Source organism: Myripristis murdjan, chromosome 18 (assembly GCF_902150065.1).
Source record: "Myripristis murdjan chromosome 18, fMyrMur1.1, whole genome shotgun sequence".
NCBI classification, from domain to species: Eukaryota; Metazoa; Chordata; class Actinopteri; order Holocentriformes; family Holocentridae; genus Myripristis; species Myripristis murdjan.
The window spans coordinates 28,666,135-28,690,160 of record NC_043997.1 but is presented as its reverse complement, the minus strand read 5'-3'; the positions used below and the strand labels follow the sequence as shown (position 1 = coordinate 28,690,160).

General features: G+C 40.0%; 1 protein-coding gene across 1 annotated transcript in view; it reads left to right on the top strand.

Moving 5' to 3' along the window:
- Positions 1-4,431: 4,431 nt before the first annotated feature.
- The window catches only part of ablim2 (actin binding LIM protein family, member 2), a 235,904-nt gene continuing 216,309 nt past the window's right edge, over positions 4,432-24,026 (top strand). Inside the window, exon 1 of the mRNA XM_030075915.1 lies at positions 4,432-4,702. Coding sequence (XP_029931775.1) covers positions 4,690-4,702 — 13 coding nt within the window. The 5' untranslated portion in view covers positions 4,432-4,689. The remainder of the gene's footprint in view (positions 4,703-24,026) is intronic.

Sequence of the window (24,026 nt, the reverse complement as noted above, 5' to 3'; positions counted from 1 at the left end):
TGCGTCGCCTGCCTGATGGGCAGTTGGGCATGTTTGTGTGTCATTTCATTGACCATGTAGGCTAGCTGGTGACATTGCTGTGTGTTTGCATCACCCCGTGGCACGTCCGAATAGTTCCGATCTCATGTTAAATTCTCACGCCCTCGCGGGCGCTCGCATGAAATTGGGACCACAGTATAACTACAAAAAAACAGCACCGCTCGCCACTGCCATCTACCAAGCATCAGTGATATTGGGGAGGTGAGGTGCCTGCCCAGAGCCAAAAGGATACTAAAAGACAACACCCACCCCAGCCACAGCCTGTTCACCCTGCTGCCGTCAGGCAAAAGATTCAGAAGTATCCGCTGCCCTACCACCAGACTACAGAGCAGCTTCTTCCCTCAGGCTGTGAGAATACTAAATGCACCATCTGCACTCCTCCATGTTTAATAATTTTATTTTCTATACAATCAATTAATCAATCAAGAGGGAACCACATTTTAATTTCATTATTCAACCTGTTGTATAATGACAAATAAACTTCCTTGTATCCTTGTAGTTTTGGACCAATTATTAGTCATGCAATTCTTATATGGTGGAAGGTGCTGAAACTCTATAGCTTTAAGAATAGATGGCAACGGCGGCGCATACAGATGCAGCAGCTGGTGGCTCTCTTTATTTTAAAATAAAAATGCGAAAAAGGAGTGATTCTCTCACTTTTATTGCTGGGAATCGTATTTCTTATGACAGTGATACGCTCGTCGGTATTGGAGGAGGAGGTGCAGTGACTGGATTGAGTGCAGCTGAACTTGAAACGATCTCTGCTCTCGGCATCTCGGCATCCCAAGATCCGACATTCAAAAACATACGGACCAGACGTCATCGCAAGTGGTGTAGTCTTTAATTTCATTATTTAACCTGTTGTATAATGACCAATAAACTTCCTTGTATCCTTGTATGCCAGCACTCCTTTATTTCATAATAGTGCTTTGCAGTCTGGAGGCCGATTTTACATCTGTCCAGTGGTATAGTGCAGGTATTCGAACTTTAGGTGATCTAATGGACGAAAATGGCCTGTGCTCCTTTCAGGATCTTTGTAAAAAGTTCAGTGTTCCTTTTAATTCCTTTTTTCTCTACCTTCAGCTGCGCTCAGCCTTACAGAAGGTTGGAATACCTATTAATGCTCCACCTACTAGTCATCCACTCATGGAACTGTTTAAAAAGGTTTTGACAGCCACAGAAGGTAGTGTATCACTGATCTATGACTCTATTGTTAGAGTATTTTCACACTCCCCTCTTGCTATTGTAAGAGTGTGGAATAATGATATTGACTGTGTGGATTCTCCCATAAATTGGGATATGATATTTAAAAATATTCCTCTCTCATCACAGAACTTAGATAATCAAATTACTAATTTTAATTTTGTTCATTGAGTGTATCTAACACCAAAGAAGAGACATTTAACGAAATTATGTCCATCCCAAAATTGTACTTTAAGTAACTTGAATCAACTAGGTATCTTTATGCATATGTTCTGGGATTGCCCAGAGGTCAAGGCCTCCTGGGAAAATGTGTTTTGTAAAATGTTTACCATGTTGTAAGTGGAGTTGGACTGTTCACCCCGTCTGTTATTATTGAATGATGATTCATATCTGACCCTTAACTTTGTACAGAGGCGGCTTTTGTTTTTAGGAATAACTGTTGCTAAGAAGATGGTAGCGGTAAGATGGCTACCCTCTAATACAATGTCAATCAATCAGTGGTGTCAATCTTTGTCAAACAATAGTTCCATGGAGCTTTCCATAGCAAGGTTGAACCGAGTGGGGCACAAAAGTCTTGAGGCCTGGAAGGAAGTGTTAGTTCTAGTGAGAAAAAAAAATCACAATAACTTGTTGTTTGTTTTTATTCCATGCAAAACAGTATCTAATTTTGGTCAATTATAGTCAGTTGATAGCCAAGATCGTTGCAGATAGCAGGGGCGGGGGGTACTAGGGATGTGGGCATGTAGGTGTTGTGTGAGAATGTATGTGTTGTTATGCTGAGCAGACTAATGTATGTGTGTGTGTGTGTGTGTGTGTGTGTGTGTGTGTACCTCTGCATCAATGATCTACAGTAAATGAACCACATGAATCAAGGCAACACTTGATTTATGTGATAGATGTATGTGAAAGTATGTACAGGGGTGTGGATGTGGGTACGCGTAAATATATGCTATTTCGAATAATGTATATTTTTATTTATACTCACATTGCTCTTGGTTGTTTGTTTTCTTGGTTTTTCTCTTTTTCTGTTGTTTTTGGTTGTTGTTTGTATATCTATTTCTGTATTTTGTCTAATGCTTCATGCCACACTCTGGGTGTTGTAAAAGAAAAATAAATTTAAAAAAATCTGGTCAAAAAAGAATTGAGTTTTTGAGATAAAATTCTGAAATTTGCCACACATCATCTACCATGACTCCAAACTTTTGTCAATTTTTTCATGGACATTGAAGATATTTTTACCAAGAATTTGCAAGTGTATGTTTACAGTAGCCTACTGTTTACAGTCAAACATTTTGATGCACTGTGGGCTCAATTTTTGATAAATCAAAAATCTGTATGGATCGTTTGTGTAGGACAGTCTGAAGATGCTCTGGAGCAAGTTTGGTGACATTTGAGCAAAAATTATGGGAGGATAGGTTTAATAGGTTTTACAGTTTTTGAAAAAACAAAAAAACAAAAAAACAGAGTGATGGATTTCATAATTTGCAATAGGTTTAAATGTACAAATGTTTCTTCAGTATTGGGGCTACATTTTGGTGAAAGTTGCAAAGCCGTAGCACATATGGTTGATTTGTTATGAATTTTCAAAGTTTTGAAATTTAGAAGCTTGCTGTACCGCCATCATCAGGACGATTGTCTTGTGTTTGCAGCTGAGGTAGGCCTAATCTGGCATGGGACTAGACCTTTGTGCAAAATTTGGTTCTTCGCGCATAGGAAGTAGGACTTCCTCGGAAGAAAGAAAGAAGAAAGAAGAAGGCGAACACACAGGAATACAAGAGGGACCTGGCAGCTTAGCCTGCCCGCGGCCCCTAATTAATTTACAATTTGACCGAGCTGCGCTGCCACAAAATCCCAATCTATAACGAAGAGCAAGTCTGTTTTCTATTTAGCACATTTTACAAACTGACAAAGGACAGCCTTTGGTTCCTGTTCTTGTTGCAGGTCTGTTCTATCCGCTGCTGCACGGTGCGGTTTGTTTACACCGAGCTCCTTGCAGTCCAAAATAAGCACCACGTCGTTTATTTTAACGGCATGTTTCATTAAAAAACACTTCAACTCCCATGAAGTCGCGCGCGCCAAGTTGTGGGCGCAGTGGCTCTGTCACACGAGCTCTGTGCCATTTTCCCCAGGATGGCGATGTTACTTTTACATTTTTATTTATTTATTTATTTATTTATTTATTTATTTATTTATTATTGCACGTTTGAGTGGTCATTTTGGCTCACTGGTTAACGTTTTGGCTAAGGTGATAGGCGTAAGTTGGTTATGGTTAACATTAGGGAAAAGGCTATAGAGAATTAATATCGGCCCATTAGTCCATACCTTCACCATCCTAGAAAAAAAAAAAATGTGCGCTGCATTCATAAGCAGACAGCTGGATGCTGAGTAGCGACAAGCTAGCCGGAGTTTGCCAGCACATGACAGGAAGATATGTGATTTTTACCTTTAAGGTAAAACAATGACTATCGTTTGGGGGAATAGAATAACAGCAAAAATTATTTCAAAAGATTCACCCAAACAATTTGCACTGCGGTATGCCAGAAAGCAGGTTTACCAGACTGATTCTATCCCTGAACTCTGAATTGATGAACCCTGAGTTTTTTTGGTTTACAGAACAGCTGGCGGAGTCTGTACAATCAGTGTTGGAAAAAAGAGCCTGATACACAACACACACACACACACACACACACACACACACACACACACACACACACACACACACACACACATAAATTGAGTTTTCTATTCGAGAATTCTGAGATTAAGGTCAGAACTCTATTGTTAAAAATATTTATTTGATTGATTTATTATTTTATATGTCCATAATCTTCTCCCACACAAGGCAGGAACAGAGCTTTCTTCACTTCCTTTTTTAATCTTTCTGAGATAAATTTCTTGAGGTAGGCTATTTGAGGTATTAACAGGACATTAAATTAGAACAAAAAAAAAAAAAAAAAAAGAAAGAAAAGAAAAACCTAATAGCCTAAATGAGTGATTTTCTGAAAAGATTCGTTCGTCATTGGAGCCCCCTCGATCCTCCACTGAAAACCCCACTCTCCAATAGGCCGAATCAGAAAATGTTTCAACTTATTTTCATCAGCACGGCGTTTATTTTTGAATCAGCTACCGGAAGTCCCAGTCATTATTATATCTTGTTTGACTACGATCGCAGTCTGCCTTGCGCCCACACCCAACCCGCACTGTCGGCCGCAGCGAAGGATCGCTGTCCTGCGGCATTCAGGACATTGTGTTTAGAAGACATCTGAGACTTTTGCAGCGTGGACAGCCAGCCGGTCTATAATATTCCTGCGCCAACATTTAGTTCTAATTCATCCTGCTGCGGGGCAGTAAAGCTTGGGCGCTCTGCAGTAGCTGGCATCATCCATGTCCTCAGTGTGGATAGGGGCTATTTTGTGAATTTCGTCTGAAAACATCTGATCTGGCATCATGAGCAGCACCGGTAAGATCACTCAAGATTCAACTTAAGCTTGCTGCACTGACTTTGCTGCGGCAGTGGATAAATACTTACCCTACATTATTTACCAGAGGGGAAATTCCTGTAATGTAGCCTACTAATAACAATCCTATAGGGACCTCTGGTGAAACAGTGTTCATTAATAGTGAGTGCGTGGTGGTCGCCTCGTAGTGTTATCTCATCTACTGTGGCAACACTGTTAAGGCTGCAGGATGTGTAATTAAAACAAAACAAAACCAAACAAACAAACAAAATCAGATTGCAGTTACTTTGGGAGATATCGCGTAAGCATGCTATTTTTTTTTTTTTTTTTTTTTTTTTTTTGCATCATAATTTTAATTTGACCAGGAAAAAACTAGTAAAAAAGAGGATGATATGATTTTTGCTGGGTTCTGCACCAAACCATCAAGTTATTGTATGTCTGGAGAGTATGATATATAGATCAGGGCATCTCCGTAGCTCCACAATACGTTATTTATAATGCTATACCATCACATTTAACCCAAATTTAAAAATAACAAAAATGCGGCTAATTATCAGCCATAATCACGATAATAATCCCATGTGTAAACTTTGTATAATATCTCTCTTAAATGTACCATAGGGTTAGTATGACATAGTGCAATCATCTGCTAATGCAGGCATGACAGCATAAAGATGTAGTCCAACATGTGATCCTACAATAATGGTTGAGCTTCCCTAGTATTGAGACAGGGGATATTTCTGTTAAAACAGATGCCATTATGGCTAACTGGGCTAGGTGTAGAAATGCCCACCATACCCATAGTGGGCCTAGTGGCTATCTCGTAATGCTGTACTGCAGTGATTCCCTGTTTACAGAGACATCATTATTGTTTACAATAGGTCTGACTGCTGGGGGCTGCTGTCCCAGCTGTGTGGTCTGCCTGTGTAAAATTCCACATGTAATACGGGTCCATTCACTTTTCAGCTCTACACCATCTGCTATGTATGTTTGTTCTCCATATGCAAAAAACTAGCTTACATGCTGTATACAAATGCAACTAGCACAGCAAGCTCCCAATATCTATTTTATAGTAAGCACCTGTTGTAGCGGTAAATGTAGTGGTTGGTAAACGTAGGTCCTGAAGATCCTTCCTGAAGTAGACCACTAGAAATAAGCTATGCTGTCAGAGAAACATTAATTTATCAATTTCCCCCTTAAAAACCCTATCCTCATACAGCATTTTTCAGCCAGATACCACTTCCCTGTGGGTAAATTGAGTCTTGGTGGTTTTACTCTCCACTACATACACAATGTGACAGAGTTATGTTGCTGGCTTAAAACTGGTGGATATCACAAGGAGAGAATGGAACCTATGATTAAAACAGTCATTGTTGTACATTCTCATGTTGTGTTAACTTATAGTGAATGAAGTAACAGTTATAGGCCCTAAACAAGCTTTCATATTGCCCCCCAGGCACTTAAAACGATTCCTAGGTAACCGCAATTTGGGAACCTGCATCCCCACACTGTTCCTGAGATGTCGGAATGTCAAAAAATTCCAACATCCTGCCAGGAAAAGTGGGCCAGCCCTTTAGTCTTGGAAGATTTCCTACACACAGCTTTCTTTTTTTACATTATCATGGTGGCACAGTAAACCCTACATCTCATTGCTATTAGCTTAACATGTTTCTAATAGTCAAAATACACTTAAAGTTGATATATGGTAGTTGCTCTATGTGAGTGTAATACATTCACCACTTTTGGTCTGTTAACTCCTTGCCTGTTGTGAGAACAGGAGCTTCATTGGGAGTGTACTACACCATAATGCATGAAGTAGATACAGAAAGGAAAACATTATTTTGAGCGGTGATGTAAAGCTGAAGAAATGTTTTGATGGATGGACAACAAACATAACAGAGTAACACACATTTGTTTTGGTTTCACTTTACACGCTCTTTTCAGTCCCTTGGCTTCTGAAATGGTGGACAGTGTTGTTGTGCATCCTTCAGAACAATTTTTCTGCTTTATATATTGTATGTACAGTTGCTAATGCTATCTTAGCTAACAATCATTGCTGTACCATATTATTTTGTGTATTGTTCCACAGGGAACTGTGTTTTACACTTGACAAATATTTCAGGCGTCTGGTGTTTCTTCTTCTTCTGCAGCTTCTTTTTTTTCATGAGCCAGACTAGTGGGTCTCAGCGGTTGTATTCTGACTCACCAACTGGGAATTTTCGCCTAAATAGAATTCAGCAATAGAGCAATACATCTAGGAAAAAACAAATATAATATGGTGAATTCTTGTGAAGCCAAACTATAAGTTAAATAATTTTAATGAGGGGAGCGGTCAATGCCCTGCACAACAAGAGCAGCGATTATTAGCGAGTGCTGCAGTCTCTGGAAGAGGAGACAGGAAACTCATTAGCACAATGCTGTAAACTGACAAAGAGGGGACAAATGGGACATTTCAGTGTGGGACTTTGTGTCCTTTATCTGTGATTCTTTTAGAAGTTTGACCTTTCACCTTCAGAGGAATGTTGGGTAGATATATTGGAAGAGGAAGAGAATGGAAAATTAATTTCAAATCTCTACCTGTGTGATGACAGTTGGCCTCCACATGTGTACTGCTGGGCCATGTTGGTCCTGACAAACAATGTAAGGTGTGTGTAAAATCCTGTTGTGTTTCAATAAAAGTGCAAATCTAGTATATGCAAACTATACAAAAAATGCAGTGTCATGGTGAAACTTAGGCTATGTTCACAGCTGGAAGTGAACCAATTCTAATTTGTTCTCAGGTCTTTATTGTTCACATTCATCTTTTTATGTGACCCATATCAGACTTCAGTGTGAACAGATCTCTGCCATGACCCAGCATTCATACATACAACAGAAATATCACTGGCACAACAGTCCCTCATCACAATTAGTGATATAGTGGTGAAGGCATTTGACCACTAAATCACCACTAGTCATTTCTTGAATAGTTTACTATGGTAACATTGGTTTGGTGGCAGCCATGAATAATGAGGGGTGGGGGGGGTGGGGTGGGGGGGGGGGGGGTGGGGGGGGTGGTTGGGATTTTGTTCTCACTCTGGTTTACATTTACATTACCAGGCAGTACACCTTAGTTCAGACACACTGACAGTACTGAGCCCCAACACCATGGGGAGTAATTTATCAGTGACTAAGGGATGAATGCCTTGAACAGCCTTGTAATTCCAACTTGGATTATTGCTGTGGGTCACATGAGGAGTGGCCTGATCAATAGCGATTTCTCAAGCTGTTTTGAGGTCAGTAGCATGACTCCACTGAGCCTTTGGCATAGTCCCACATGACAGGCTAGTGGACATTGGGGGGGCCCTAGGCAAAAACTTATATGAGGGCTCTTGTGTTTTACCATGAATAGATCAAAGTATACACTGATAAAAATTAAACCTCCCTTGAAATGAAATAAAAGATTTTATTTCACCCTCTGAACAAATCTCAGTTTACAAAAATTTTAAATTGTGGTCATTTTATAGCAGTTTCTCTTGTAAAATAATGAATATAAAAATAAAATAACAAAAATATAGAATTATAATAATTACAAATGTAGTTTTCATTTTTTGGTAAATTTTGGCAAATTTTAGAATTTTCTGATTGTTTGTTCTAATAGTCTTTATTATTATTATTATTATTATTATTATTGTTATTATTATTATTATTATTTTTAATTATTTTTATCTTGTTTTTGTTGTGGCTGTTGATAATAATTCCAGAGGGGTATTGCACAAAACTAGGATAAGGGATCAAGGCGAGATATCTTGGTTATCCTGGATTAACTTATCCGTGATCCGGTTGCACAAAAGTGGGATAGTGGATGGTGGGATATGTTATGACATTAGTCACCATGGAGATTTATTCTGTGGAGCTAGCCTGCTCCAGACCAGGCTAAATTCCAGGATCTATTTAATCTCATCCCTTATCTCAGTCAGCAGTCACCACAAACGGAAACTAAAAGTTATTCCACTGCCCACTACACATTATCACATCAAAACCTTCCTAAAATAATTGACTAAGTCATTTTTTCAGGTTTTTCAGGAGACACAAAAAAATTCACCAGAAATTAACTGAATGAAATTTATTGATAATTTCACTCAAAAAGATGACTACTGACATACTAAAAGTAATGTCAGTCAATTATGTAACATAACAGAAATAAATGACTTAGGCAAATTTCTGAACATGCCTTTGTTGATTTAGGCAATTGTAATATGTTATATGCCAATGTTATACTAAACCTCATCACTTACCAATTGAGGATGAGCCCTGGATCATTGAAATTTTCTTTCTTCTTGATACCACTGCCATCTTGAAACGCTTAAAATAGCCTAAATAACATAAAATTGCCTAAGTCACATTTTCTTTTGACTTAGGCAAAATAAAACTACCTAAGTCACAGTTCTGACACACTGGTATGATCTGTTCAACTGAGGAAGCTGGCGATTTTAACAGAGGTGGCCAGCATCAAGAGGAGATGATTTAGGCAAAAAACTCATTTTTAACAAAAAATGACTTAGGCAATTATTTCAGGAAGGTGTCGAAACTATACCCACTGTCATTATTTAAACATTTGTGATCATTAATTTCAGTCATTGTAGATAAATTATGATTTTAGATGATGTTGCAATCATTATATGATTTAGTTTTCCATAGACTATAAAATACACATCCCATATAAATATAAATACACATCAAAGAGTAACATGATGTTCCTTTATTTAATAAGGATAAATCAAAGCAGGTAAACCATCAGCTCCTTTCAAAACTGAAGTCACACAGTGACTCTACAAGATAGAAAGCACGGAATCAAAGCATATTATACAACACAAGAATAAAGACACATTCAAAGGTCTGTATATAATACACCCTGCATGTCTGCACACTGCAGGGTGTATGGACAAATCCATACACAACAAATGAACAGACACATGAATGGATGCAGTAGCAAGTTTGTATACACACAGTATACAGCACAAACATCATAAGAGGCCAAATCAGTTTAAATTGAATTAAAAAAAAGAAAAGAAAATGCAGGCCATATGTAACTTAAATTTAAAGCATGCACGTTAACTAAAATAATTTAACACATGTTGGTCCCTGAGCAGCCAACTACTGTCGTCATCAGGGAAGATGGCAGGATTGTCCGAGTCTATGTGTGATGCACTCTGGGGGCCCTCTTCTTCATCAGGCAGGCCACATTGTGGAGTGATGTCAGATGCCCTCAAAGGGCTGACCCTTAAGTCCTGGAGACAGTGAAAGCATGCCTTCAAGAGGCCAAAGGTCATTTCAATCCTGGCCCTTGTCCTGGCATGGGCATGAATGTAGGCCTGTTGTGCTCCCTGGGGGTCTGTGGTGTCAGGAGAAAAGGCTGGCAGGCATACCCCCTGTCCCCCAGCAACACACCAGAGAATTCACCTGTCAATACAAAATCTCATCATCACAACCGCATACATAGAGTGACATTCTTGACACAGCCATGATGTAAAAAGTGGTTATTAATAGAGGTTGTGTGGCTCACCTTGTGATAGGCGCTGATAGATTCCGGGGTTCCGAAAGACTCGGGAGTCATGGACTGAGCCAGGCCACTTTGCCACAACATTGCTGATCAGTCAGCATTGCAGACCATCTGAAATTATAAGATGAAGACTATTAAACCAATCAACTCACATCACAAGTAATAAAATATTTTTATATACACTACTCACAAAAAGTTAGGGATATTTGGCTTTCGGGTGAAATTTACGGAAAATGTAAAAAGTTCACGCTACAGTGATATTATTTCATGAAAGTAGGGCATTTAAGTAGAAGCATACACTAGTGATTTCCTCATCTCAAACAATTTTCTGAAACAAAAGCCAAAAACAGTGGTGGTGTCAATGTCTCAATAACTTCTCATGTGCCCTTGAGCATCAATTACAGCTTGACAACGACGTCTCATGCTGTTCACAAGTCAACTTATTGTCTGCTGAGGCATGGCATCCCACTTTTCTTGAAGGGCGGCCCTCAGGACATTGAGGTTCTGGGGTACAGAGCCAGTCTCCAGCAGCTGTTCCCTAATCATGCGACCTCGATGAGCTGGAGCATTGTCGTCCATGAAGATGAAATTAGGCCTGTGTTGTTCATGCAGGGGCACAATGACTGGATTAATGATGTTATTCAGGTAGTATGGGCTTGTCACTGTACCATTCACAAAGTGTAGGGCAGTTCTGTACTGACTAGACGCACCTGCCCACACAGTAACACCACCACCACCAAAGGCTCGTCTGGTGACAACAGTGGCTGATGCATAGCGCTCTCCTTGACGTCTCCAACATCGTTGGCGGCCATCATTTCTGCTCAACATGAATCGGCTTTCATCAGAGAACAGCACTGAGGCCCACTGGTCCCTCGTCCAGCATAAATGCTCCCTGGCCCATGCAAGACAATGACACCTGTGCCTGGTGGTGTGGTCAGGTACCCTTGCAGGTCGTCTAGCACGCAGACCATGCTGATGTAAACGGTTTCGAATGGTCTGACGTGACACTTTGGTGCCTGCACCTCCCTTAAACGTGCCTGGAGTTGAGTGGCATTCATCATCCGGTTCCGCAGGGCACTGTTCACAATGAAGCGGTCATCAGTGTGGGATGTGGCCAAAGGACGTCCACTTCTATGCCTTTCTGTGACTCTTCCAGTCTCTCTGTATCTCTGTTGCAACCTGCTGATGACACTCTGTGACACTCTAAGCTCTGTGGCCACTTCCATCTGAGAACATCCTGTTTGAAGCCTCGCAATGGCGAGGTGCTGCTGATCAACTGTTAGGTGTCGTCTTGGTCTCATGATGTCAAAATGTGAACAGCATGATGAGGTGGACTGTTTAACCCTCCTGTTATGTTCACATTTTTGAACATCCTTTATGTTTGGAGTCAATTTGACCCTTGCAGTTTAAACTTTCACAAAATTATTATAACTAATATTGTTACCAAAGTTTATGTGTCAAGTACTTTATGTTTCTTTGTTGATTACCTAAATAGCCCTTGAAATAAAACATAACTTCCCACCACCCCTACTTATACATCCAGTATTCCTATTACGCGACAATGGAAAAATATTCAAATCACCATAAGATCTCACTGATTGATCTAAAATTGGAAAGAAATATTAATTTTTGGTGTTTTAATGGCTTTATATTATTTCTAAGTACAGATTTTTGTTATTTATAACCAATGTGTTACAAAGTGTGTACAGGACATTGAAAACATATCATCATGTCAATTTCATGTTTACCCAGTAGTGCCCATTACATTAGGAACACTCATTAAATATGAAGCAAAAAAAATGATGTTAATCATTTATTTAGAGACGTTAAACATTGGCTGGGGTCAAATTGACCCCAAACATAATAGGAGGGTTAAATACCAATTCTAATTGAACCAGGAAATTTATTGGTCGATTCATGGATCAAACACCTGTTGTGAATTTTGCCATTAAGCTCCTTGTTAGAGAACAGCAACTTGTGCAAAAGGTACTGAAACACTGAACAGTTGGACATGTGCATTCAAAAGTTAACAGAAGGTTACATTAAGTTCACCTGTAAAGGTTAGAATGCATTATAGGTTCATCCTGAAATTTCACCCGAAAGCCGAATATCCCTAACTTTTTGTGAGTAGTGTATATGTGTGTGTGTGTGTGTGTGTATATATATATATGTATGTGTGTGTGTATGTATGTATGTATGTGTGTACATATATATACACATATGAACAATCAGTATACACACAGCATACATACACACACACACACACTTGCATATATATAGGCTAATGAAACAGCAGAGCATGGAGCATGAGGAGCAAATATAAGGATAAGATATGAGGAACTTTATTTATTCCAAAGGGAAATTCAATTAAGTCAGTGAGCTCATCTATTTATCAAAGTGTTATACAGTCTGATGGAGTTACATTTACACAATTTCACTCACATCTGCAGTCAATTGCACTTACAATTGCAACTGATTAATAATCAGTACAGCTACGTTTTCGGAGATGTTAATTAATTATTTGGATTGTAATTGTGAGGGTTTCAGCGGAGCAGTGAGTGTGTATTTATGCACTCCTTACGCATTCAGGCGGTCTGCAATACTTTGCCACGCTTTGTCTTGTTGTTTATAACAGTGGCCGTGTTGGCCTTCTTTTTGATTTGATCCCTCACCTCCTCGTATGCCTCCATGAGGATTTCTGCCTCCGACGGGGAAAAGTACGCCGCTCTGGTTGCCATGGTGGATCGGTGAATCTGTGATCGATGGTGGGGTCTATCTGAGGAAGCTGCGTGCGCGCACTTATCCAGGATAGGTTTCAGCTGGCTTGATGAATCCGTGTCTGCTGATCCTGACTTGGTCTTTGTGCAACCAATTAAGCCTGGATGCTCGTGTTTTGGATTCGTTGAGCTCGGCTCAGTCACTTATCCCGGATGTCTTAATCCTACTTTTGTGCAGTACCCCTCTGGTCACTTTATTGTAATGTTTTTCTTTTCTATTTGTAATTTTTTTAAAACCAATTTACTTTTGCTAATTTTCAGGTAATTTCTTGTAGTTTTTGTTGCTTATTTGCTCATGGCCCTTTCCCCCATGTTTTGGATGTTTTGGATAAGAACTAAATATCTAAAATATGAATGTATATCTTGTGATATGTGATTTCCAGAATTTCCCTGGTTGGGATCAATAAAGTATATCTATCTATCTATCTATCTATCTATCTATATAAGAGTGTGACGTTACTAGTTTAACTACATTTGTCAGTAGCGTGGTCGTAGTGTCGCTGTTTTCCAAATCAAATAGCTTTTAAGTAGTGAAACTATTTTACTGATCAAATAGTGCGGTAGCATCTGCAGAAGCTACATTTTCCCAGGCATTTCTCAACCTTAAACGCAACGGAGCTTTTGCTGCAGTTTGACATCTGACATAGATCGGGAGCAGTGGGTGACGTCACCGCTGCTCACAGACCTGTACGTGTAGCCGACCATAGACATTGTAGGATTACTCGCTTGAATAGACTATCACAAATAAATGGGGAAATGATAAGAATAAACTATTCACCACCCTGAGAGTGATGATTAGTTTATTACGGCAACTTGGCCGGAGGAAAGATGTAACAATGACCGATTGAACTGCGTTTCCGGTGATCAGGCAGAAAAATAGTTTGTATCGGGGAATATTACATCCTTAGAGATGATAGCCTAGGCAATGGAAATAATCATAAACACAATAAGGGCAGTTAGATCTTTTCCGATTAGGGATCAAGAATTCCACTCACAAAAACCACTCAACAACGAACGTGAATTTAACACACTTTATTACTACACCTACTGATTATAAACAACTAACTACAGTAGAATGAAATATATATGAATATATGATTAAAACAAACAAACGATGAGGCATGTAGTGGATGGGCAAAGAGGGTTGCAAAACATGGAAGGGATAACAGCAAACAGTGACTGGAAAGTGGCACCGAAACAGATATCACAACTGCGTAAAATGAACCAATGTGTACCTCAGAGAGTGAGCCCTGATTATTTCTACCGTCAATTTGGGAATGTGGGATGTAAACCAATAAAGTTAAAATACCGCAACAGAGTCTAGACAAATAGAGGGTTCGGTTACTTGCTTGAGCCTGGAAGTGGATCTTGCCGGAGTTTTGAAGTCTGCGGGGTTGACGACGGAGGGCCAGCTGGTTGCAGCAGGAGACAGGAGAGGATAGCAGCGTGCAGAGCTGGAGCTAAGGCTCGAGATGGAACGGACGCTCACTGGAATGGAGTCGCGCAGGAAAAACTCTGCGGATGCGTGGGTCTTAGAAGCTCTCCCTGCGGAGGCTTTGCGATGAGATGCTCTGATGGTGTAAGCTCTCACGGTGTAAGCTCTCCCTGCGGAGGCTTTGGGGTGAGAAGCTCAGATGGAGTAAGCTCTCGGCGAGAAGCTCTGATGGTCTAAGCTCTCAGTGAGAAGCTCTGATGGTCTAAGCTGTAATTCTCTCTCAGGTACACAGAGATTTTAACCTCTGCTGTCCCTCCTCAGGCGGGAAAGTTTGGCCAATCAGGCGGCTATCTGTTATCATAAACTTTAGGAGGGATGCCCCTTGTCTCAACTTACTGACCAATCAGGGCCGCGTGAGGGGGGGCTTCACAGACAGGGAATTAACGGCCCTAAGATGGAAGTATTCCTCTAACAGATTTTCATATCATTCAATCTGCAGGAGGAATTTTGGAGATCACCTAAAAATTGATCTCACCTCACCCTGAGTAGCGTAATAATACCAAACATGACGTACGCAATCACAACACGGTCGCATCCACATCTACCAATTCATTCAAGAAGATGTAACTTAGGCTTCTCCAACAAGCCTGACCCTTGTTACTGATTTGCTGACCGTTTGATTACTCATACAGCTGCACAGTCCATTGATAAGGATAAAGTCCACCTTTTTTAGGATGCAACAAAGCTCCTGAGGAATTCAGGATGTCCTTTTGGTGTGTGTGTGTGTGTGTGTGTGTGTGTGTGTGTAGGTGTAGGTAGGGGTTTTAGGTCTCGCATTCCTTCCTGCCAGACCATTCGGGAATGTGCCTTTTTGACCTCTTATACCTATAAATTAAGGGTTGGTTAAAGCGTGACGTCGGGACCCTTCGGTCCTCTCGGTGGTATGGGTCAATGTTTATTCAGTATTTTTCCAGGTGGCCCCACGGTGACAAATAGGACACATTTACGACTCTCAGGCAGGCAGAGATGGCTGTCCAGGCTGGGTCAGCCTCCAGTCAAAAGGCAGATATGCCCTTTGTTGGTGGGGGCTCCAAACCTAGAAAACCTGGATCCTATAACATAATATACGTAGATGCCTCATAACTTTTTTTTTTTTTTAATTGAACAATGAACAATTGAACAACATATACACAGTGCCAGCCCTGCCTATGTTGGCGCCCTAGGCGAAATTACTCCCTTGCGCCCCTCCACCATGCCAGGACAGAATGGTTGCCAAGCAACACAGATGCTAAGATTGCTTTTTCATGTAGCGCCATTATCATGTCACATCAGGCTATTTGGGCTCATTAATGTTGAATATATATTTCCATTAATAGTGCAGTTGTTAAAACAGTGTTCAATTATGTTTGGACTCCTCATTGCAGGGACGGTGGCATGTCTTTTGTGACAGGTGCGTTTTTACGCAGACATATGCCTAACGTCGGTCGTAACAATAACAATAAAAAATATACTGTTAACTTACTATACATCGGCACTGTCACCCTGTGTCCACTTTGGGTGGAGATAAAAGGCAGGTGCATCAAGAGGCAGCAGGGAGAGGTAGGCTATTTCTCCAGGGAGGCCACCGGACACAGTGGGTTACCCAGCTGCTCATCCCCGCAGGCTTTCTATGCTTTTTCGGCAGCATCTTTGTGATTTTTTGTGCATTAAGGGTGACATATTTTAGGCCATTTTCATTGTGGCGAATGCTGAAGGAGTCAGGCTTTAATTTGCGGTTGCCCTCGTTCGCCCTGCGTCCCTTATGAAGCTGCACGTCAAACCAGCGACTTTAGAGACAAGCCCCCAAGGTGTGTTTGAGCTTCGTGCCTGAAAGTGCTTCATCTTCTGGCAGTCTGCCTCGGTTATGGCTTGGTGGTGGGAAAATTTGTCACATCCTTTTCGTTGGAGTTTCTTTACCACACCGGCGAAAACATTGTTGCTGGTGGTGAATTCAGCATCCTTTAACAGACACCAAGCACCTCCTCCAGCCACTCATCCAGGCTCAGGCCACCCAGCAAATCAAAATTCACTACAAAGTCTGATATTTTGTTTACAAAAGTCTTGAAACAGATGTAACCTAACAAGTAAGTTGAGCGCAGAGTAGTTGGTTGCTAGGCAGCGCTATGTCCGCTTACACTGGTGCAGGGATATTTTGTGGTGCGGTCTACCAGTGGGTTACACTGATTTTACAACGGCATGGAACGCGGCTCAGCCAATCACATTTAACTCTTTCCCCGCCAGAGTAATTTTTAAAAGTTGCCAGCCACCGCCAGCATTTTTGACAAAGTCACTGATCTTTCAATACCCCCAGAATATTCAGTTTTATGAACATGTAAACATGGTATATATCAAAAGAAAGAACAGATCTTGTAGTTTTATACAAAAAAAAACGGCATGGAACACGGCTCAGCCAATCACATTTAAGGATGGGAAGCACCCGTTTTATAAGCAACGGATAAAACGCGCACACAGCATAAAACGGCCCAAGTTATTTTGGTTATAGCTTATTCAGAATAATAAATCTATCATAGGCTATTAAGTGCAGCAGAAATAGTCCCAGTTATTTTTGTTACTGTGGCTTGGCTTGCTGACATGACTGTGAGGGGATGGATGAAGGAGGAGTAGGAGGACTAGCGTTGCTTTGGGAGCGGGGCCGGACGGCTTAGCTCACCGGTAAACTGGCACTCGCACGCGTAATATTTAAATCAAGGGCTCTAGTTTCACAGACCTGGCGAGGCGGGGGCGTAGCGCAGATGCGCTTCGCCAACTGGGTGTGGCCAGGCGGATTTTCCAAGTTTGGCACGCCGTTCTCGGTGGCGCAAGTACTCCGCCGTCCCTCCTACCGGCAGAGGGGAGGAGAGAAGGCGTGGAGTGGGTTTGACACAGCCGATTCACATTTAACCAATCAAATGAGCCCCTGTCCTCGCCTTTAAAATGAGCTGCACGAAGGCGTAATGAAAGTTTACACAGCTGACATGGAGGTCTATTGCCGCAGGCGGAGCGGAGCCCAGGAGACAGGCGCGGAGCGGAGACCGGCGATCAGTGCAGACACGTCACCAAAACCTCACAGGCAGGCTTCCGGAATGTCAGGCACATGAACAATGCAATAAATACCGAGAAAAACACTATTCAATGCTACGATCACAATCAGCACATACATACAGTATATCTCCATATCAACTGTCCCGTCACAATTGATGTCAGATCAAAGGAGATTGGCACCGTTTGTGCTGATTGTGAGGTTTTGGTGATGTGCGCCAGTCAGCCAAACTTCGACTGCGCCGGCTCCGCTGCGCCTTGCGCTGAAAGTAGACGTGGTTTCAGATGGCGAGCTTTTGGCGCACCTCGGCGAAGCCTTTTGGCACGAAACTGTCACTGCGCCAAGCTGAATCTGTTGACACCTCCCCCTGCTGCGCCGCCACTCCCATCTCGGCGCACGAAACTTGGAAACTGTCTGCCTCTCCCGTTTCGCTGGTCGAAACTAGCTCTGCGCGGGGTTCGCCTCACTGCGCCACCCCGCGCTACGCCGGGAAACTAGAGCCCCAACTGGTGAAATAGCCGCAGGACTTTCCTCCTGCTCAACACGGTGTCGTTTGGTGAAAAAGCCAAGAAAGCTGCTCTGTTTCGCCATAATAAACTCCGTCTCTGTCTCTTTTTTCTCTTTATCTGTACACATTTCTTTCTTCCTGAGTCTGGGTGGGACCGTTTGCGCGCAAACTAACTCATTCATTTCATTGGGTCACATGCTGATGACGCAGCCTGGGGGCGGGCACTCACATATGATAGAAAGCTGCTGATTACCTGAGAAGCTAGCTTCACATGAGATCTGGCAATAGGATGAACTTTTTTAATCCCGAAAACATATTGTTCTGATTGGGTGGGCCTGACTCAAAATGTTGCCGCCTATGCGGTAGAACAACCCGTGCCGGTACCCCGCTGGCCGCTAGTGGTGCCCCTCCAGCAGATGGTGCCCTTAGCATTTGCCTGTACTGCCTATGCCACGGGCCGGCCCTGCATACAGTACAGGCCAAAAGTTTGGACACACCTTCTCATTCAATGCGTTTTCTTTATTTTCATGACTATTTACATTGTAGATTCTCACTGAAGGAATCAAAACTATGAATGAACACGTGGAGTTATGTACTTAACAAAAAAAGGTGAAATAACTGAAAACATGTTTTATATTCTAGTTTCTTCAAAATAGCCACCCTTTGCTCTGATTACTACTTTGCACACTCTTGGCATTCTCTTGATGAGTTTCAAGAGGTAGTCACCTGAAATGGTTTTCACTTCACAGGTGTGCCTTATCAGGGTTAATTAGTGGAATTTCTTGCTTTATCAATGGGGTTGGGACCATCAGTTGTGTTGTGCAGAAGTCAGGTTACTACACAGCCGACAGCCCTATTGGACAACTGTTAAAATTCATATTATGGCAAGAACCAATCAGCTAACTAAAGAAAAACGAGTGGCCATCATTACTTTAAGAAATGAAGGTCAGTCAGTCCGGAAAATTGCAAAAACTTTAAATGTGTCCCCAAGTGGAGTCGCAAAAACCATCAAGCGCTACAACGAAACTGGCACACATGAGGACCGACCCAGGAAAGGAAGACCAAGAGTCACCTCTGCTTCTGAGGACAAGTTCATCCGAGTCACCAGCCTCAGAAATTGCAAGTTAACAGCAGCTCAGATCAGAGAGCAGATAAATGCCACAGAGTTCTAGCAGCAGACCCATCTCTAGAACAACTGTTAAGAGGAGACTGCGCCAATCAGGCCTTCATGGTCAAATAGCTGCTAGGAAACCACTGCTAAGGAGAGGCAACAAGCAGAAGAGATTTGTTTGGGCCAAGAAACACAAGGAATGGACATTAGACCAGTGGAAATCTGTGCTTTGGTCTGATGAGTCCAAATTTGAGATCTTTGGTTCCAACTGCCGTGTCTTTGTGAGACGCAGAAAAGGTGAACGGAGGGATTCCACATGCCTGGTTCCCACTGTGAAGCATGGAGGAGGAGGTGTGATGGTGTGGGGGTGTTTTGCTGGTGACACTGTTGGGGATTTATTCAAAATTGAAGGCACACTGAACCAGCATGGCTACACCACAGCATCCTGCAGCGACATGCCATCCCATCCGGTTTGCGTTTAGTTGGACGATCATTTATTTTTCAACAGGACAATGACCCCAAACACACCTCCAGGCTGTTTAAGGGCTATTTGACCAAGAAGGAGAGTGATGGAGTGCTGCGGCAGATGACCTGGCCTCCACAGTCACCGGACCTGAACCCAATCGAGATGGTTTGGGGTGAGCTGGACCGCAGAGTGAAGGCAAAGGGGCCAACAAGTGCTAAACACCTCTGGGAACTCCTTCAAGACTGTTGGAAAACCATTTCAGGTGACTACCTCTTGAAGCTCATCGAGAGAATGCCAAGAGTGTGCAAAGCAGTAATCAGAGCAAAGGGTGGCTATTTTGAAGAAACTAGAATATAAAACATGTTTTCAGTTATTTCACCTTTTTTTGTTAAGTACATAACTCCACGTGTTCATTCATAGTTTTGATTCCTTCAGTGAGAATCTACAATGTAAATAGTCATGAAAATAAAGAAAACGCATTGAATGAGAAGGTGTGTCCAAACTTTTGGCCTGTACTGTATATATATAATATTACAACAAAGTAGGATGAAAGAAAAAAAAAGTCACACTTCACAAAATATTTAACATTTCCAATATATAGATACAAATGTAGGTAAAATAAAATAAAATAAAATAATAAAAGAGCTCGAGGTACAGAAGTAGAAATTATAAATTAAATAAGATTATAAACTTGACATAGTTTCCTTGTTTTACACGCTTCAGAATTAATAATGTTCTTCAAATTACCTGAATAATTGGAAAACATTGCTTTGAATAATGATAACAATAATGTTAGGACGCTGGTGTGCAAACATAGTACAATGAATGTGAAATTTAGCAAATATTATTAAGAGATTGATGATATATCTTCTTTCTATATTTATTTTAGCAATTTGTGAAAGGCCAAATAAAACATTTTGAAAGTTCAATTTACATGAAGGGTCAATTTTGGTATTTATGAAATTATTTAAATCAATCCAAAATACATGCGAGTAGGTGCAATCCCAAAATAAATGACATATTGTTTCCTCTGCGTTGCTGCAAAAAGAGTATCAATATTTTTCTTGTATTTTACAAGATAGGTCTTTACCGGATAACATCTGTGAATCAATTTAAAAGTAACCTCTCGTACCTTATTAGTAATGACAAATTTCTTTGACCAAATCCAAGTGTTCTTCCAGTCTATGTCATTGTAAATATTATTCCAGTAAAATACGGCTGCAGGTTTGGAAACAATATCTCTTTGAATAATATCTCTAATGCATCGATTAGTGGCTTTAGTGCTCAATAAAGGACAGATGTTACCAATATATATGTTATCAGGATTCAGCTCTGGGATAATACATCTTCTACCTTTAGGGGCAGACACCAATAACCTTCTAACTCCGTCCAGTATTGCATCAAATACTATGGCATATTCTTTTGGAGAGACAGGAAAACCATAAACAGATAGGAACTCTTCATAAGAGAATAATTGACCATTGTCATTCAGCAGTTGACTAACAAGTAAGATTATTTATCAACCCATTTCTGAATATATAAAGACTTGTTCTTAAACTTAATATCTTGATTGTTCCAAATGAAATATTTATGGGGAGAAAAGTTGTGTGAGTATAACATTAGCCAAGATGATAAGAGTTGACTATGAAAATTGGACAGTTTTATCAGTAATTTAGAAATACTGTAATTGCATCTTAGCAGAAAATGCATTCCTCCAAGTGAGTTAACAATATGAGCAGTAAAGTTCCAGATTGAATTGGGATTTTTTAAGAAAAGCTTGATCCATTTGATTTTAAAAGAAGAGTTTAGGGAGGTGAAGTCTAAAGAATTTAGACCACCAGAACACAACTTATCTATCATGACATTTTTTTTTTAATATAATGTATTCTCTTTTTCCAAATGAAGTCAAATAATATTTTATCAATTTTTGTGCATATTTCTTTTGAAACAGCAAGTGCTATAGCTGCATATACAGGGTGACCCAAAAAAACGGGAATCTTTGAAGTGCGTATTGGCAGACATGAGCAAGTGGCAGCACACTTTTTAAAAAATGAATGTTCCATCATTGTTTCTTAAATGGCATGTTTTAAGGTTTCAATTACTATGAATAAAATATTTTTCTTCCATCCCTCTTGGTTTTATTGGATTGCTAAAAAGTTCCCATTTTTTTGTGTCACCCTGTATAAGTCTGGAAAGGCCTTCAACTTTAGCTACCAAGGATCTTCCAGTAATGGACAAATCTCTTTGAAGCCAAAGGTTAAATCTCTGTTGGACTGAAGCTATAAGTAGGTCAAAGTTTTCAAATAATCTAGCGCTTTGGTCTTTTTGAATGATAATACCAAGATATTTAACCTTATGCTTAACAGGGACTCCTGAAATAATAGTATCAGTGCAGTTTTTAACAGGAAGAAGTTCACATTTTGGAATGTTCAGTTTGAGTCCAGAGGCACTTGAAAAAGTGTTAATGACTTTGAGTGCTTCACTAACTTGAGATTTATCCTTTAAAAAAAGTGGTGTCATCCGCTAGATGAGTAATAGACAATGTTCTGCCAACAATAGAGAGACCCAATAGATCACTGTTTTTAAGATGAATAGAAAGTAATTGCATAGGAAGAAGGAAAAGATATGCTGAAATCGGACATCCTTGACGGATCCCACGGTTAATATTAAATCTTTTAGTAGTGCCATATGGGAGTTTGATTGAACTATTTGCTTCTGCATATAATGTTTTGACGGATTTTTAAAAGATGTTTCCAAAACCAAAAATATCAAGTGCTTTAAACATGAATTCATGTTCAATAGAATCGAAAGCTTTATAAAAGTCCAAAAAAAGAATGAAACTGTTATCTGTAATTAATTCTGAATGATCCAAAATATCAATTACCAGTCTGTTATTTGTTATATGTCTGCCAGTCATAAAACCAGACTGTGTTTCATCAATAATATCATTAAGTGTATATTTTAATTTTTTAGCCAAACACATAGCAATTATTTTGTAATCATTATTCAGGAGTGAAATAGGTCTCCAATTATCTAACAATAGAACATCCTTTTGCGGTTTAGGAATCAAAGTGATTAGTCCTTGAGTCAAAGAAGGAGGGAGTTTTTCTGATGTAAAAAACGTGATAAGTCCTTGGAAAATAATTTGTATATCTCTGAGGTCAAACCGTCATTCCCTGGACTCTTATTGAGTTTCATTTTTTTAATAGCATCTTCAATATCTAGTATTGTGATGGGGGCATCACACATAGCTTTATTAGTTTTGCTAATGGTTTTAATATTACCTAAGGAGTTATAGAAATTTTCCATGTCCTTTGTTGACAATTTGGACTTATATAAGTTTTTATAAAATAATTCACAAGTCTTGGAAATCTCTTTAGGGTCTTGTGTGATGACCCCATCAGAACAGAGTTTAGTCATGCTGCCAAATGTATTATGACATTTCTCTAACTTGAAGAAATAGCTGGAGTTTTGTTCTCCCTCTTCAAGCCACCTCCTTCTAGAACGCACAAAGGCTCCTTTTGCCTTGTAAATATATTATCTAATTTTAATTGTAGAATTTGAAGTCTGTTCCTGTTATCTTCTGATAAATTATCAGGTGACTGTGATAAAGCAATAATTTCAGACATAACTTCTGACTTTTCTTTTTTCCTATTTTTAGGTCCTCCTTTTCAGCTCCTCTTTTCATTATGAGACCTTAATTCAAATTTCATGAACTCCCAATTTTTACCAAATGCATTTTCAATACATGCTTTATTCCAATACTCATCAATATTTATTTTAATCTCCTTTATCAAAGATTCATTCAATAGAAGAGAATTATTTAATTTCCAATATGAGTTAACTCTTTTAGACTGATGACTAGCAGACATTTCCAAAAAAATAGTTTTGTGGTCCGTCAAGGGTGTTGGTAGCATCTTGGTTGTAGAGACATATTTAGATAAAGGCTCAGATATCAACCAATAATCAATACGTGACTGTGATGATCTATTTTTCCATGAATATTATTTAACCGTCGGATTCTTATATCTCTAAATATCAATCAGATCTCTTTCATTTAAAAAATCTAACATATAACTACTACTTTCCTGACTTTTAGTTGGCCATCTATCTAACATATCATTAAGTGAATAATTCCAGTCTCCTCCAAATATGATCTTTAGATCTGCAAATTTACTTATTAAAGACTCAATTTTTGCATTTACTGAATATATTAGGGTAACATTCTCCTGTTTGTTATTATATTCATAAATATTTCCCAATAAAAATACCTGATCATTAAAGGAAATAAGCAACAAAATAAAATGACCATTTGGATATATCTGTGAATAATTTTCCCATTGAACTTGTTCTTCAAAATCAGAGTTCCTGCTGAATGTTTGTGCCATGAGACATCCATAAATCTTCC